General features: G+C 35.1%; 1 protein-coding gene across 1 annotated transcript in view; it reads right to left on the bottom strand.

Moving 5' to 3' along the window:
• Window positions 1-19,089, bottom strand: part of ARHGAP18 (Rho GTPase activating protein 18) — a 182,710-nt gene that overhangs the window by 10,580 nt on the left and 153,041 nt on the right. Inside the window, exons 12-13 of the mRNA XM_069077434.1 lie at window positions 18,311-18,457; window positions 3,031-3,155 (exon numbers count right to left, since the gene is read on the bottom strand). Coding sequence (XP_068933535.1) covers window positions 3,031-3,155; window positions 18,311-18,457 — 272 coding nt within the window. The remainder of the gene's footprint in view (window positions 1-3,030; window positions 3,156-18,310; window positions 18,458-19,089) is intronic.

Raw genomic sequence — 19,089 nt, 5'->3', positions numbered from 1 at the left:
ATCTATCTATCTATCTATCTATCTATCTATCTATCTATCTATCTATCTATCTATCTATCTATCTGCCTTCATTGATACCTAGAGAATGTCAAAAGCTTTTAGCATGTTGAGTAGATGCTATCAGGCAAATTTATGACATAGACAAGGGTTGTACAGGATAACAAGACAAGGGTTGCTATTAGCATCAATAACAAGAATACCTATAACCACTGAAAGACTAAAGTAAGGACCAAAGCTGTAGAGGTAGAGGAAGGGTTGGGAGGGCAGGAAAGCATTAAGCACCTACTATGTGAAAAGAACTGTGCTAAGTGCTTTACATCATTTGATTCTTACAACCCTGGGAGTCAGGTGCTGTTATTATTCCAATTTTACAGTTGAGGAAACTGAGGCAGACAGCAGTTAAATGACTTGCCCAGGATTAGTAGGGTCTAGTAGGTAGAGCAATGGGCCTACATAGGCCCAATAGTAAAAGATTCTGAACACCAGTCTGAAGAATCTAAACAATACTTACAGTAGGCAAGATCTTACCCTAGCTCAGATTCACTGAGTTCACATGATGTAGTGAAAAATTTAATCTTGAATGAAGAAAACCACAGTTTGAATGACTGCTCTGATACTGTGTCTGTCCCTCTATAAGCTTGAACTGGTTTCCTCATCCAAAAAATGGGTATAAAAAGACTTGTACTATCTATTTCACAGAGTTGTAAGGAAATCCTTTTCTAAACTTTAAAGCAATGTTATTATTTAACTAATGTTTTAAAAATTAAAATGAACACCCTTGATTGGTGACAATGGAAAACAGATACTACTAAATATGACCTTGACTAATAGAGGCAGTCAATAGGCAAAAGGCTGAAAATCAATCTATTTTTTGGAAATCTATAAAATCAAAATTTATCTACTTCTAGAAGGCAGAATAAGTTCAAGAAGATATGCAGAGAAAGAGTTTATTGAAATGCCCAAAGGTACAGAGCAACAAACCCTTTGTTATTGTTTTAAGGGAAGGTGCATGTTCAAAATTAGGGCATGGTTTACAGACCATTAGGATTTAATTTTCTATAGCCATGTGTTTGCACAGACTGCCTAGAATGCATTATCTCCCCACCTCCACCTTTTACAAGCCCTCATTTCCTTCAACACCTGATTTAAGCACTTTCTCCATGAAGCCTTTTCTGATTTTTCTAGTTCATAGTGCCTTTCCTCTCAAAATTACTTTGTACTTAATTTTGCATAAATCTGCAAACACTTATTTATATACATGTTTTCTCCTCTTTGAAGATTTGCTTTCCTTTTCTCTTTGTACTCCCCCAAAGCCTAGAATATAGCAGGGGGTTAATAAATATTTATTGCTTGATATGGGAACTGTCTACTAATATTCCACTGGCACCTAATCTTGGAGGGGGAAGTGACCATAGGTTCTTGAAAGATATACATGGAGAGAAGCAAACTCTGCCAGGTCCTACATAGATTATTCTTTGAGTATGGGTCCAGTGATTGTGCATCTACTGTTCAAGGCCCAGTCCAAGCTAAGTTTCAAAAGGACTTTTTTTTTTAGGGGGTGGGGGAAAGACTTGAAGGGGTTAAAGGAAGGACCATAACAACTACATATGAAGACTATTTATCAAGAAAGAAAGAACTGAACTATTACACTCCTTAGCAATAATTTCCCAACTCAGCTGGCAAAATAGTAAGAGTGATTATTAGTGTTGATACAGTGCTCTAAATATTTTATCAACCTATTCTGAAGCAGTAATAGTAGTAGTAGTAGCAGCAATACTTTAAGGTTTGTGAGATGATTTACATATATTACCATATTAATATTTTATCAACCTGTTCTGAATTAGTAGTAATAATAAAAATAAGACAGCATTTATCTAGCACCATAAGCTTTGCAAAATGCTTTACATTAATATCTAATCAATATTCTAGAGTAATAGTAGTAATAGTAGTAGTAGTAGTAGTAGTAGTAGTAAATGACAACATTTATATAGCACTTTAAGGTTTACAAAATGCTTTACATATATTACCATATTAATAATTTATCAACTTGTTCTGAATTAGTAGTAGTAGTAATAATAACACAAATAATAAAGACAGCATTTATATAACATTTCAAGGTTTGCAAAAAAACTTTACATGTAGTACCACCTTATTTTATCAACATTCTGAAGTAGTAGTAATAAACGGCATTTACATAGCACTTTAAAGTTTGTTAAGTACTTTACAATATTATGTCATTTCATTTTCACAATAACCCTAGGAAGAAGGTGCTGTTATTATGCCCACTTCATAGATGAGGAAACTGAGGCAGAGAGAGGTTATGTGGCTTGCCCAAAGTCAAACTACTGGTAAGTGACTGAAGCTAGAGCTGAATTCAGGTCTTCCAGACTCCAAGTCCAGAAACTCTCCACCAAGCCAACCAGATGAATGCCCTACTACTGTGCAGGATCTGTGAAGAAACTTTCAACCATCTACTTGAAATGTTTCCAAGCTAAAAAACCAAACTTTATAAAATTCAAATTTAAACTCGTTCCAATCAGCCCCACTGCTCAGGCAACAAGCAACGAGTCAGACAACAAGTACTTATTAAGCTTTTTCTTTGTGTCTGATACTGTACTAAGCTCTAGGATACAAAGAGGGGACAAAACACAAGGAAACAACTATGCAAAAACAAGATACATACAGGGTGAATTGGAGGTAATCTTTGAGAAGGGCATAGGGGCGTGTGCGTGCGTGTGTGTGTGTGTGTGTGTGTGTGTGTGTGTGTGTTTTATTTTGGGGGGGCACTAGGAAAAAGCCTCTGCAGACACAGGATTTGAGCTGACTCTGAATAAGGCCAGGGCAACCAGGAGGCAGAGGTGAGAAAGGAGAAAAATCTCTTTATCAGAACTCCTTTCTGTTCTCGGAACAAAAGTAGTTTGAAGCTCCTCCCCTCAACCCACCTCCTGTGGCTCCCACCCCATTCTGAAAGAGGAAGCTTGCAGAAATCCAGAATGCTACAGAATAATTAAAATCGACATGGGCCCATACCTTTCTTGGCTGAGAAACCTGGCGAGAACATCACTGGCTTTCAGTTCTTCAGTGAGCTGTATTGCCATGGAAACTTTCGAAAGATGGGGCGCTTGTACTCGAATCACTCCCTGAGGAACATCAGCCTGCAAAGCAATCATGACATTGGAACAAAGCAGGGAGCAGCTGGAACGTGTAACTTTGTGCAATGCATTATATGGTAAGTATGTTTAACTACTGCACATTTTACTACTCTACTACATAAAAACCTTAACTACTGTATAATGTAATTTAGCAAATTACATCAGAACCTCAAATATCCTTTTAATGGCGATAGGGGAACTTTATAATATGCATACAGTAATGCTTAATTATTTTTAAAGATGTAAAGAATGACAGCAATAACCATTACTGCCATATTAAGTGCTGATTTCTGAGTGCTATCTGCGAGTGCATCCTTTTCCCAGCAATTTATGAAATAGATTCAGAAAGAAGTTTCTGTATGTGTGAGAGCTGTATTTTTGAATATTGCTCAACCTAAATTTCACTAACTTCCAGGATAGCTACTCTTTGCACTTGAAAGTCTGAAAAATCAAACACACTCCCCTTGTTTAGCCGCAATATTGGTTCCATTCTTAGCTAACTGGGTTACCCTTAGTTTAGACAACATATAAGGAATGTATAGAATGAATCATTGTTACACCCTTCCTGATGAATATACAGGTTACTTTATTTACACATACAGACATCAAAACATGATTTCTGAGACTGGAAACAAAACATAAAAATGTATTTTGAGATACCTGAAAATATGGGGCATAATTCATTTTTAAAGGAGTTTCTGAGATAAGAATAGTAATGTATTTTAGAAATGTTTTACAGATACCAGGCCTGAATAGAAAAGCACAAAACCCATCTATATTAGTGTTTGACCAGTTAATCAATTCAACCAACCAGAATTTATTAAGCACTTACTACATGTCAGACTCTAGCATAGATCTTTGAAGATTATGCCTATAGAGCATAAACTCTGGTAAATCCTACCAAGCCGGAACAAAAGTCATTGTGTAAACGACCTGACAAAGAACAATACTGGGTGTCCCAAAAGTCTTGGTTCAGGCTCAAAGCTACACCAAGACTTTTGGGATATTCTGTATATCTTGTCACCTGAAGAAACAAGGAATAAGTTCAAAGATGCCCACTATCAGAAGACCAGGCACCAGAGTATTTTTTTTCTTATCTTTTCAGGTAGGAAGGGATAAGAGTGACTCATGAATACTATTCTCCTAAGGTGTAGTGTGGTTGTGGTCATCATTGGTGAAGGGACCACTAAAGCCAATAAAAAAAAATAGATCAAAATATCAAATTCTACTCTGTTCTGTAAATTTATGAGCAGGTAGCTTTCATTGGAGGAGAGGGAAAATTGTTATTAATTTAATTTTGTACAATTTTCAATTAGACAAAAATTGAAACTGTACATACCCTTTGATCAATAATACCACTACCATGCAAAGACAGAAGGAAAATCACCATATTAGCTTTTTCAACTAATTTTATCAATAAGAGGGAACTTGATGATACAAAGAATTTCCTCTACCAAAGCAGCCCAGCACAAAAATGTCTGGCTATAAGTATGTTTTAATATATTAAACTTTTTCTATGGTCTGACCTATTTGGAATATATGTGCCATAATGGATATAAAGCTAGCACTAGAGTCTGAAAGGCCTAGATTTAAGCCCTGGGCAAGTAATTTAACCTCTCAACACTCCAGGCAACTCTTTATTACAAAAATATTTATAGCAGGACATTTTTATAGTTGCAAAGAACTAGGGGCAAAAGGTGATGTTTATTAGTTGGGAAATGGCTGTACAAACTGGCCTATGTATGGCATATTATTGTGCTATCAGATCTGACAAATATTAAGAATTCAGAGAAAACTGAGACTTATACAAACTGATGAAAAGATGAAAAGAACCTGAAAAACAGTTAGCACAAGGATAACAATAATGCAAGGAAAAACTACCTGAAAGACTTCAGAACTTTGATCAATGCAGTGACCAATCACAACTTCAGAGGAACAATGATGAAGCATTTCTTCCTTTCATTAGAAAAGTAGAGTAAAGCTACAGAATAAAACATGTTTTCAGACATGGCTAATGTGTTGATTTAATTTGCTTGATGACTGTTTATTATAAGGATGGGCTCCATGGGATAAGAGGGAAGTCAATGGAAAATGACAATGATGTGAAAAAAATCATCATAAAAATAATTTTGTAAGCAAAATAATAAGTATGAAAGAGGTGGTTTTTATTATTAATTATAAGAAATTTGATTTTTATTTATAGCAGCTTTTTATGGCAGTGTAGACTGGAAAATAAAGGAACACCCATCAGTTGAGGAATGACTGAAGAAATTATGGTATATGATTGTGATGGAATACTATTGTGTTATAATAAATAATGAGTGGAATGGGTTCAGAAAAAACTAGGAATAATTATATGAATTGATGCAAAGTCAAGTGAGCAGAATTAGGAGAACACTATACACAGTAACAGCAATATTGTAAGGATGGTCAAACGTGAAAGACTTAGCTACTCTGATCAATGCAATGATCCAAGACAATTCCAAAGGACTCATAACCAAAAAAAAAAAAAAAGCTATCCAACACTAGAAAACTGATGATCTCTGAGTGCAGATTGAAGTATATATTTTTTTCATTTTATTTTTATTACTTCTTTCCCCTTGAAATATGGCTAATGTGGAAATATGTTCTGTATGACTTCATTTTAAAAAAGAGAAGGTTTCTTGCCTTTTCCATAGGTAGGAGAGAAGGTGGAGGGAGGGAGAGAATTTGGAACTGAACAATAAAATAAAATAAAAATAAAGGTAAGGTAGGCTTTCAACAGGAAAAATTGATTCTGAAATTCAGGGGAAAAAAAGGGTGCTATTTAAATTAGGCTGTAGAAAAATGGGAACAGCAAATTTAGGAGAATTTTTAGCCTATTATAAAAATCTTGTAAAAGATTCTAAATGCATTTATACATTCATTTGACAAGCATTTATAATATATAGTGAGTGCTATTTTTTAAAAATAACTTTAAATTCTAATTACAGGAATATGGCAATTTTATTAGAATCTGAAGGCCTCTTCAAATATGGCCACACTTAGAAATTCTATCATTTGATCATAATAGCCAACTTTATGGCTAGTTTTGGGGGGGTTACTTGTTTTGAGGGTAGGGAGGGAAATATCCCAATTTGATTTTAAGTTGCCTGATGTAAACACAAGGTTGCAGAGCCAAGATAGCAGAGTACAAGCAGGAAATTCCATGACCTCACACCACAACCACCCCAAATACCTACAAAATATGACTCTAAACAAATTTTGGAGCTACAGAACCCACAAGGTGACAGAGAGAAACAAATCTCCCACTGAAGGCAGGCTGGCAGGCCAACAAGAAGGCTTCATTGCAGCATGCTGGGAGCCAAGCACAGTCCCATGTGAGCTGCAAGGTCTTAGCCCCAGGAAGGCAGCGGTGCCCAGAGCAGACGACAGGAAAGTGAATCACCAGCAGCTGTGGTGTTTCCAGACTTTTTAACCCATAAATGCCAAAAAGAAAGTAAAAGGTCAGTAAAAATTCTGTTAAAAAGGAAATGAGTGGTCCCTGCCCCCAGGGTGAGGGGTGGTGGAGGCACGCCAGCTGTGGCTGCAGCGACTGCTGCATCGCTGCCTGAGGAACTCCTGGCCTACAGATCCTGGGGGGCCAAGTGACCATTCAGAGGGTAATCACTCTTGCTTTGACTTGCTTGGATCTGGGTCATTTTCTTGGTCCAGGAGAGAGAAACGCCAGTTTGCCAATGTGGTGTCTATAGAGAAGGCACCCTCCTCAGACCTCTGACAACATTTTCAAAAACCCCAGTGATTTGGGACAAAGCTCTCCTCTCTGGAAGCAGAGTTCTACTGTGGCAAAACGAGCTCAAAAGTCAAGTAATTGACTTGCAATATGAACAAGCAGAGGAAACACAAGCAGACCATAGAATCCTTTTTTGGGGGCAAAAAAGATTAAAGCATGGATGGGGATTAAGACAACAAAGTGAGAATTCCTGTACCAAAATATTCTAAGAAAAATATGAATTGGTTACAGGCCATGGAGGAGCTTAAGGAGGATTTTGAAAATCAAGTAAGATAAATAGAGGAAAAACTGGAAAGGGAAATGAGAATGATGCAAGAAAATCATGAAAAGAGAGTCAACAATCTGACTGAAGAAAATAATACCTTAAAAAATAGACTAATTCAAATGGCAAAAGAGGCCCAAAAAGCCAATGAGGAGAAGAATGCCTTAAAAAGCCAAATTTGCCAGATGGAAAAGGAATTTAAAAAACTCACTGAAGAGAATCATTCCTTCAAAATTAGATTGGAGCAAATGGAAGCTAATAACTATGAGAAATCAAGATAATATAAAACACATTCAAACAAATGAAAAAATAGGAGGCATAAGGAACTCATTGGAAAAACCACTAACCAGGAAAACAGATCCAGAAGAAATAATTTAAAAATTATTGGGCTACCTGAAAGCCATGATCAAAAAAAGAACCTAGAAATCACCCTTCAAGAAATTCTTAAGGAAAATTGCCCTGATGTTTTAGAACCAGGGGGCAAAATAGAGGTTGAAAGTATCCACCCATCACCTCCTGAAAAAGATCCCAAAAGAAAACTCCTAGGAATACTATAGCCAGGTTCCAGAATTAACAGATCATAGATAAAATATTACAGGCAACCTGGAAGAAAAAAATTTGAATACTGTGGAAACACAATCAGGATAACACAGGATCTGGCAGCATCTACACTAAGGGATCAAAGGGCTTGGAAAATTATATTCTGGAGGGCAAAGGAGCTAGGATTAAAACCAAGAATCACCTACCCAACAAAACTTGGAGTATCATGTTTCAGGGGAAAATATGGTTATTCAATGAAATAGAGGACTTTTAAGCATTTTTGATGAAAAAACCAGAGTTGAATGAGAAATTAGACTTTCAAATATAAGAAACATGAGAAGGTAAACAAGGAAAAGAAATCATAAGGAACTTATTAAAATTGAACTATTTACATTCCTACATGGTAAAACAATAATTGTAACTCATGAGACTTTTCTGAATATGAGGATAGTAGAAGGGAATATATATGGGAGGGTATATGTGCATATAAATACATATGTGAGTGTATGTTTATATGTGTACATGTATACATAGACAGAGGGCATGGGATCAGTTGAATAGGAAGGGATAATATCTAAAAAATAAAATTAAGAGGTGAAAGAGGAATATAATGAGAGGAGATAGGGAGAAATAGAATAGGGTAAATTGTCTCATATAAAAGAGGCAAGAGAAAACTGTTACAATGGAGGGGAAGAACAGGAAGGCAAAAGGGAATGGGTCAACCTTACTCTCATTGAATTTGGCTTAAGGAGGAAATAACATACACACCAAATCGGGTATCTTACCCTACAGGAAAGTGGGGGGGAAGGGGATAAAAGAGGGGATGATAGAAGGGAGGGCAGATTGGGGGGGAGGGTAGTTAGAAGCACACACTTTTGAAAAGGAACAGGATCAAAGTAGAAAATAGAATAAGTGGGGGGTCGGATAGTATGGAGAGAAATATAGTCATTCTTTCACAATATATCTACTATGGAAATGTGTTGCAGCACTACACATGTATAACCTATATTGAATCACCTTTCCTCTCAGTAGGCATGGGTGATGAGGGAAGAAGGGAAAGAATCTGGAAATCAAAGTTTTAAAATCAAATGTTAAAAAAAATACATATATATGTATATATTTTACATGCAACTGGGAAATAAGATATATGGTCACTGGGGTATAGAAATCCATCTTGCCCTACTAGAAAGTCAGAGGGAGAGATAGGGGAGGATATAAGAGAGAGCAGATTGGGGGAAGGGGTATTCAGTAGGATTGCTATTTTGGGGTAGGGGTAGGGGAAAGATGGGGAGAAAATTTGTAACTCAAAATCTTGTGGAAATGAATGTTGAAAACTAAAAATAAACTAATTAAACAAGAAAAATAAAGTTCCTTCTCATATTACTACTATTGCCCTGTAACATAGTGGTAGTGACTTGGTAAAGGCACTTGGGGATGGAGTAATCTTTTCATAGTAGAAAAATGGAGAGGTGGGAATTGTATCTCTTAAAACTGAGAGTTAGCTGCTATTCTTACAAAATGGATATTCTTATAATGGGCACATTTTCAGCTGATTTTGGTATATTGGTGTAAGATGTTGTTCTAAATCTGATTTCTGCCAAACTGCTTTCCCATTTTTTCAGCATTTTTTTAAATCAAACAGAAGGTTTTTCACCAAATAATCTACATACTCAGGTTTGCTGAACTTTGGGTTTTTGAATTCAGTTGCTTCTGATTCTTGCTCTTTTGAGGAGTCTGTTCCACTGATCTGTTTTCTATTTTTAGTAACAGTTTCAAAGATTACTGATTTATGTATAATATGAATGTAGAAATGCTAGCCTCCTTTCATTCCCACTTTATCTCAATATTTCCCTTGAGCTTCTTGAGCTTTTGTTCCTCCAAATTAATTTTATTATTTTATATAGCTCTATAAAGTATCCCCTTGGTAGTTTGACTGGTATAGCACTAAATATTAAAGGTCACACCATAAAACACATTAGGAAAAAAAAAAGCAGATCAGATGTCTTTTATAGCTCTAGCTAGGGGAAGAATTTATAATCAAAAAAGAGAAAGAGGAAATAATAAAAGATAAACTGGAATTTAAAAGGCTGTGTACAAATAAATTCAATGCAACTAAAATTTTAAAAGAAGAGGTTAATTAGAGAAAATAAATCTTTGCATCAAACATCTCTGGTAAGGGTCTCATACCCAAGGTTTACAGAGGTATATAACATAAATATCTAAAAACAAAAGCCATTTCCCAGTGGAGAAGTGATAAAAGTATATAATTCCCCAAAGAAAAATTATTAACCATTAAAAATCATATGAAAGACTGATCTAAGTCACTAATAATACAAGTAATACAAATCAAAGCAATTCTGAAATTTCCCAGAAAATAAGAAAAAATGAGAAATGGTCCAGTATAAAAATTGTAGAAAGAAAGCTGCATTAATACACTGTTGGTGGAACTGTGAATTGGTCTAACCATTCTAAAAATCAATTGGGATTATAGTAAGAAGGTATCTAAAACTGTCAATACCCTTTGAGCTAGAAATTCCACTATGCATACGCCCCAAGGAGGACAGAGACAGAAAAATATGATAGACACTAAAATATTTTTAATTTCACTTTTTGTAGTAAAGAATTAGAAACAAAGTAGATGCTGACCAATAGCTAAATAAATTATGGTTCATGAATAGAACAGCATTATGACTATACTATAAGAAACAATCAAAATGAAGAACAGAGAAGCCTGAGAAAATTTATGGGAACTGATACAAAACTAGGAAAAATATAAATAATGACTACAACAATGTACCTTGAAAGAACAATGATAAAATTATAACTGAATGTTATTAAATTATAATGATTAAACTTGACCCTAGAGAAAGAAAAATGAGAATGTACACTCTTCTTTGAAGAGGTAAGGACTGGTTGATATGTAGTTAGTATTACTTAACTGCTCCTCCTGCCCTCTGCCCCAACCCCTTTTTAAAAATTCTCTGAAGAACCAGCATGGCATAGTAGATAGAAATATGACCTTAGAACCAAGAAGATTTGGATTCAAATCCAGTCTCTGACACACACTTATTGTGTGTCCTTGGGGAAATCACTTAATCTTTCAGTGTTCTAAGTCAGTGGTGTCAAAGTCAAAAAAGGTCATTAAAAAATACATAAGGATTATCGTGAGTACATTTTGATTTAGAAAACAACATATTTACATTATCTATGTTTTAGTATATTTTTATTAGCTTTATTAAATATTTTCTAATTAAATTTTAAACTGTTTTGGGTCAACTTTGGGAGTGTTACAGGCATAACTGGCCATCTGTTTGATATCTCTACTCCAAGTAACTCTCTAGAGTCTAGAGAGTAAATTGCAAAGATAGGACTGACCTACATTTGTAGAAGAAGCATCCTCATCCAGGAGCTCCTATATCAATGAGATTATAGGTCCAGTCCTCATCTCATTTTATTCTTTATCATATAGGTCTTTCTGGGAGGGGGAGAGTAGAGGGACATTCAGGGAAATGAAGGTGATGTAAACATAAAGATATCAATAAAAATTTTAGAAATAAATAACAAAAAAACACTTTCCCTTCATTTAGACTTGCTTCAAACAAAATCAGTGCTATTAGTCAGAATTTTAGTCAGTTATCCAAGAAAGGAGTCCTAGATAATAAAGGGAGGAAGGGAAAACATGTGGAAAGACTCAGATTTTCTTTCATATTTGGTAAGGATAATCACATCAAACAAATTGATTTTCACTCATTCACTAAAAATTTGAATAATAGGCAAGTGAATGCTAATATTTGTGGGAACACAGTTAATTTCTTACAGAGAAGTTTCAAGATAAACATGGACAAAAGAAACAAAATGATATTAAAAAATATATGCTTGTGGTAGTTTTCCCAAGTAGCAAAGGGTCTCTTACTGCTCACAGTAAGAGTATTTATTGTGTAGACAAGTCTCAATCCAGACTAATATGGGGTCCCCCAAAAGTAGCTTTAATAGTTTAAAATGCAACTAAGACTTTACAGACACCCTATATTTCCATCATTTTTCTCCCCACTTTTTTTTCCTCTGTGCCAGCCAAACCGAGATAGGTTGCTGTGATGGAAAGAATATTGGGCTGAGAGGCAGGTGACTTGACTTGTTCCTAGGACTAGTTCCATCTGTGTCACTCTAATTTTCTGGGACTCAGTTTCTGAATCTGTAACACTGGGGAAAAGTGGGCTAAAATAACATATAAAGTTTTTTTTTCCAGGTCAAAAATTCCAGGTTTTTAATTCACTGATCCCAGAGCTACTTCTCTGCCACTTCTGAGGCTTTGTTCATAATGTTCCCTGTTCCCATCTCAGACTATTATAATCCTACTCATCCTTCAAGGCTCAGCTCAACTCAAATGTCATCTCATCCATAAATCATTCCCTGATTCCCTCTAGCTAGAAGTAATCTCTTTTCTTCTAACCCTCTCGGTATTTTCTTTGTTCTCTTTCTTTGCCACTCACAATAGTCTACCTTGAATTAGAGCTATTTGCATATGTCTCTTATCTTCCTGGTTAAACTGTGAGTTCCTTAAAGGTAAGGACCATATCTTACTAATATTCCCTTTCCCTGTAGTACTAAGTACAGTTATCTCAAATAGAATGTAAGTGTTCAATTATCATTTTTAACACATCGATCTGAAAAAAAAAATCCACTTTTCTTAATCAAGATAGTTAAAACAGAAAAACTTCCATGGAATAAAAGTGGGGGGAAGAAACCAATTATACTAACTCAAGCTTAAGTACACTTTGAAAAATGTGTGATATTTTTCTAACCAAATGTGGTAAATGAATTCCTCATTCAATAAAACCTATCTCTCCCCCCTTCATTTTATCTCTTAAAAAAAAGAATGTGGAAAAAAAATCAAAAGATAGAAATCTCTGGGACCCAATTTTTAGCCATTTGTGTAAAAAAAAAGGAAGTGAAGAAAACCAGGGTTATAATATACCTAACTTAACTTGAGTCATTGTTGGACTTGGAAAGAGAGGCACACTGGCCTCATTCCAAAACACTGTGTGAACTGAGGGTGCCTGGCATGTATGTATGAAGCAATAAGAATGTATTTCTCAAAATCTGTTTTAGCAATGGTAACTCTGTAAGTAACTTGATCTTAATTCTGCTGCTCAAAGCAATCTACAAATAAATTCCTATGGCCCTAAGCTATATCAGGGATTACATCAAAGACCACCCCTGCCACATCCACCCACCCACTTCTGACACTGTGGAGTTCTGGCAGAAGGTATGGGTTTGAAAAAGAGAATCTTAACCACTACTAGCTCTAATATCTCCCGAAGTTATCAAGTTAGCTCAAAGTTATCTGCTTTTCCGGCATATACCAGTGGAGGGACATAGTAAATGGGAAGGGCCTAGATTTCTACAATGATCAATTCTACAAAAGGCTGCCTCAAGAGGGGATGGCATCCCCTTTTTGGAGGTCTTTTAGCAGAGGCAAGGGAGAAAACCGTTTTTAAGAGATTCCCTCTAGCTATGGGTTGGACTAGTAGACAGCTACTGAGGTCTCCTCAAACTTTCAAAATTCTATGGTGATTATTCTATAATATGTTACTGAGTACTGGCAGGCACCATATGAGGCAGTTCCAATAGTAGTGACCTGATTGATGTGATAGATACAGGGATCCCTTCTCCCGCCATCCTCAGTCCTTTCCAATGAAAGGAGAGGGAGTGAGGCTGGTATACTTCTATCTTCAAAGTCTCAACCCTAGGTGAACTACTTAACTACTTACCAAACTCTGAAGTCTCTCCAATTTTGTATCAACACAAAGTATAAAATCAACTGAATATCATTAGTTATAGTCCATATGCATCAATTTGACATTGCTGTAGACATAGGTATCCCTTCCAAATCACAGGGGTTGGGCCTGTGTCCTGCAATGGAAAATCTGCAGGAAATGTTTTTTAGCCCTCCCTTTGTACCAGTGAAGAAGTCTGAATCATTATGGTATTAAAAGATAAAATATGTTGATACTATAAAATATCATACATATATCTTATGCATTTTTGAGTTTCTAAACTTTTTTTGTATCATCTGCTGGCCTTTATGTCATCTGTGGCTTCCACAGAACTCCCCCCAAATTCCCATTTAATTTCTTCTGACAACCTGCCACATACAGAAACTGCAATGGGGAAAGTCACAACGTGGAAGGGATAACTGTAGTTTTCATAGAATCATGCATTTAGAGCTATGAGAGGCCTAAGAGTTAGGGGCTTAAAGGGGTCTGGATCATATCATCTAGTCCCCTCATTTTACAGATGAGTAAACTGAGGCCCCTGAACATTGATTTGCCCAAGGTCACATACTTAGTACATAACAAGTAGGATTTGAACCTGGGGCCTCACTCTAAATATATTGCTCTTTCAAAATGGACTATACTGCCTCACACAAATAGTTCCTAACATCTAGGTTCTTATCCTTAGTCCCTTTTCCCTTCATTAGCAATTAAAGAATCATGATAAAGAACAAAGAGGAGAGTATGTAAACATGTGAACTTCTCTTACATGTAGTTTGTTTTGAAATCTATCTATCTATCTATACATATATAATTAATTTAAGAAGTTAATAACAAAACTTTGCCATCTGAGTCTTCTTAACTTATATTTGATAATTTAATATATTTGATATATATTTGTATATATGATATTTTAAATATATTTGTATATTTGATATTTTAATTTGTATATTTGATAATTTAATAATGCACTTTTCCTCCCTTTTTTGCATCACTGATTATATACCAACTCTTCCTGCTCTCAAATAAAAGCTCTTCCTAATTACAAAAAAAAAAGCATAGATATGCAAAATGCATCATCACAAAAATGTATTTCTCATCTGGGAGCATGCTTTAAATTGTGTGTGTATGTTTGCATGTGCGTTTGCAAGTGTTTTGGGGATGAAAAGTTGAACAACTCTCACTGTGGAGTCTGAAGTTTTGGCTTATTCTGAATTTACTAAAACCATTTCTCTTTGGGAAAGGAATAAGTACTAAGTAGTGAGTGTTAGGATCAGAGGACTTTAAAAAGCGGTGATAGGATGTTATTGCTATTTTGAATAGGTATGGACAAATGATATTTATTCCAAAAGGTTCTAAGCTATGTCCATTGTCAGAGGCCTGCTAACTACTCTGAAACTCTAGCATCAAGTCGTATGAAACCCAAATACTATTAGTATACTAATATGATTGAGCCTCCAAGCTTTAGAAAGACAAACCACTCCTGTTCATTAAGGCACCACTCTGGGTCTGTTCTCAACCTGTGGCACGCTCATTGCTGACTCAACACATACCATCCACTTGGTAAGACTTGCTGGTTAGCTGATATTACTACAACGGTCCAGGCCATTACACTTGGAAATTTTATCAGTTTCAGAACTGAGCTTATGCAGAAAGTCACCGGGAAGAGTGGGATTCCTTGACTGACTAACCATTAAATATCAGTTAGAGTAAAGACTTAACAGCCTTTTAAAAATTTTACAGTTAATTTCTTAAACATGTAAACAATATTGTAATGGAGGAAATGTTTTCATATGGCTGTCATGTGGTCTACATACTGATCTAAAGGGGAGCTCAAAATCTGACTTCATTTCTTATTATTCAGCTAAGTAAACTGCAAACCACATCTTCCCTCATTAGGTCCTTGGAGGGTATTGCAGTAAAACTGCCTAGTTTGAATTTTTTTTCTGTCTATAGGTTTGGGCTATTGTATCAGTGTCATGTATTAGAAAATATTAACTCTTGGAAGATCAAACATTAATTTCCATACACTCCTTTAAAAAAACTAATTTACATGTAAAGTTGAAGCCTTTGATGAACCCTAATGGCCTTTTCTTTCTCAATAAGGCAATAGATGATTAGACACGCTAGTGAGAAACCTGGAAATAAGAGTTTTCCAAGAACAAGGCCAGATGTAGCACATTATTTTACAGCTATAGGAAGGCATTTCAATTGCTTAAACTAAAAGGGAGGACTGTGGGGAGAGGGCCAGGAGAGTGAGAAGGAACAATTCCTTATTCTGAAAGTTATAATTTATTCCTTCATTACCCAAATGCCTTTAATTTTTACTTTGCATTTTATTGTGAATTAAATGCTAATAAAAATGAGTTGTTGATATTTTGTCTCATTACAGTATCATATTCTTTTATGTACTCGTAAAAAAAAAAAAACCAAAAAACAAAAACCCAGCCCTTTAGAATGCCTTAAAAAAGAAACAAGATTTGATGCTTGATAATATAATTGGATTTTCCATATGGGGTCCCCAAGTAACTCCTGACTCTCTTCCAGGGTCTAAAGCAGATGCATGAAACAATACCTTCGATTATACTCCTGGGTCAAAAAAGGTTGTTAAATGAAACCAGAGCCTGCATTTCAAATGGAGTTGTGGCTAAAGAAATGCAACCACAGCTACTAACAATCCAGAATACACTAATACACTGTCACAGCCCTGCAATGCCCAGCCTGCTCTGTGCCAAGCTATGGAATTATTGGCAGTTGCAACGACCCAGCAAACTCCAAGAATATATCAAGGTTCCACTAGCCTTGCTCCCAGGAGCTAGTGGGGTGACTTTGGGCAAGTCACTTAAATTCACTGGTCTTCACCTAGAAAATTAGAGATTTAGGCTTCAAAATCTGTAAGGTAAAACCCAGCTATAACATTGAATAAGTTTATGATTAACTGCCTTGGCAGCTCTTACTTCCTACCACATTTTATTCAGAAAATTAGAGTCATCTTCTTATATATTTTCTCTTATATAAATTAATTTAATTATAAAATCATAGAATGTTTGAATATAGACATCAACTAATCCTCCTATGGCCCCTCTCCGCATTTATCAGAAAAAGAAAGTGAGGTTCAGTAAATTTCTCCCTTAGTAGTGTCCCACAAATTGCAATTTAAGATAAGGCCAATATGAACCATAAAACATTTTAATGGCATATGGTTTTATTATTTCTAATAAACTGTTCCTTCCCCCAGGGTCTGCTTTAATGAATAGAGAAGATTCATTAGTATTTAGTAGCAGTCATATTTATATGCAAATAATGTATTGAAGTCCTTTCAAAAGTTTGTCCTATTAAGCAGATTAAAAGTGTCCCTTACAATACAGTTTGGTAAGCTATTTCTTAATAGATACTTCAGAGGTAAACTTCAGTTCACTGTATATCTAATTAACACATAATATGGAAGTGTGAATAAATATGGTATACTATACTCAAGGTAAGAAACAGTGAATGCTATCACATTTCATAGAAAAAATAGGAACTTTGGGTTTTTTTGTTTTTGTTTATACAAAGGGTTACAATTAAAAGGATTTAGCTAACTATTTTTCTAAGTATAATCTGGGGATAACAATATAAGTGTTCTAAATTTCAAAGATGTTATGAAATCAAATAAGAGAAGCAAAAAAAAACCTTTGAACACAAGGAAAGATTATCATCCCTTTGAAGTGATTTTAGATTTACAAGCCTAGGCTTATGATAAGTCCTTTCTGCTCTTAAGAAGGCAAACAAATATATGTTTCACTGTATCTTCCCAATCCTAAAAAGCCTCCATTTAAAATAGGCCATTTTCCCGATCTTAGATATTACAATATGTCCCCTAAAAATATTTACATGAAGAGGAATTGTGAGTATGTTGAGGAGCAAGTGTCTAAATGGTAAATTTAAAAGACTATAAAGTTGGAAGAAAAAAAGAAGTCAAACAATGGAGGGTCCTTGAATTTCCACATCTACCCACAAGATGTCACTACTTAACTAAATATGCTTGCAGAAAAAGATGGGGCTCTCGGTAAACAGAACAATGGAAAAACATTTGACTTCATGATCTTGTATTTGCATACTCGCTACACAAATATTATTTTATAGATACCTTTCGTTATTTTAAACCCCAGTTACTGAATATACTGGAATGTCTGCTAGATGATATAGAAAAATGCTAGAAGAGCCACAAGTATCTGTCCTCTAAAATAAAGTAAAAGCTAATTTGCCTTTCCAATTTAACTCTTTCCAAACTCACTGTTCTCCCTCAAACTAAAATTCATTCATATATGTTCAGTGTTCATCTTTGATTGACTATTTGAGAGTATTATTTGCCTTAATCAAGAAAATACATTTTTACTACAAGGCTATCTTCTGGTCTAGACCTTACTTTGTCTCTTTCTCAAGTCTTTCTTCCCCTCCAGCCAAAAAGAAAATAAAAATACATTTTTCATCCTAATGATTTACTATTAAAAAGTCCTGTGAGATTTCCAATTATGGTGGGGTAATCTGTGGATATCTTGTGTGTCCTACTAACCATACTAATTTTAAAAAATTAAAGGTCTTTTATTATTTGCACACTTGCTTATTCCCATTGTGCTATATACTGCCCTAAAACTAAAATAAACACATGCCCAGAAGAAATAAAAATTAGACTATTTTACTCAAGTAAAACTCCTTCATTTACTAGCAGAACAAAGGATTGATTTGTTTTAATCTCCATTAAAAAAGGCAATCTTACTATAAAACATGACAAACTATTTAAACATATTTATAACTGATGTTTTCTTACATCACTTGGATTTTTGTCTTGTTTTTCACCCTTTTCTCGGTCATAAGCCATCTTCTTAAGTAGTTTCTTCATAGCTTTGTCCTTTTTGTCTTTTTTTTGGTTTTCACTATTATGCTTCCTCACTTGGGTCACGATAAACTTGGGAATCTAAGGAGAAACAAAATGGAGACTTTGTCTAAAACCACATTTTTCATCTAAATAATTAAAATCAAATTCATTTTCGTGGTATTTTTGTGGTTGTTTTAGACATTTATGATGTTTTATAATCAGCACTGGCAAAAGTTGTTAAAAGGCAAGGCATTGTTAAAGTATAGTAACAAATTAAAAACAAAACAATGCTAGACTTGGAGTTAGGAGAGCTGGGTTGGAATTCTGCCTCAGGTCTTTTATTAGTTGCCTGACTGAACAAATCATTTAGTGTTCTGAGACTCAGTTTCCTCATCTATAAAATGATCACAATAACACCTCCCTGACAACGATACTATATAATACAAGCCCTTTATCTTGGCCTTTATTTTAAATAAGCAACAAATTTCAGGATTTTTCAGAATGACTCAACTGAACCACAGTAAAAATTTCAATTTCCCTCAGGCCTGAGAGCTATCTGTAGCCCTGCTTCCCACATTCAGATTATTAAGAGTTTCCTAACTCCAAGAAGCCAAAACAAAACTGACTGTCAAAAAGAAAGTCAATTTTGATGAATCAAACTATAGGATTTATATGCTATGGGCTTTGTAATAGTAGCACATTATAACAGCATATAATAAAACACAAATTTA

Source organism: Petaurus breviceps, unplaced genomic scaffold (assembly GCF_028583685.1).
Source record: "Petaurus breviceps papuanus isolate PSGF00001 unplaced genomic scaffold, PetGlider_PUasm1.0 90977, whole genome shotgun sequence".
NCBI classification, from domain to species: domain Eukaryota; kingdom Metazoa; phylum Chordata; class Mammalia; order Diprotodontia; family Petauridae; genus Petaurus; species Petaurus breviceps.
This window is presented reverse-complemented; position numbering and strand designations above follow the sequence as displayed.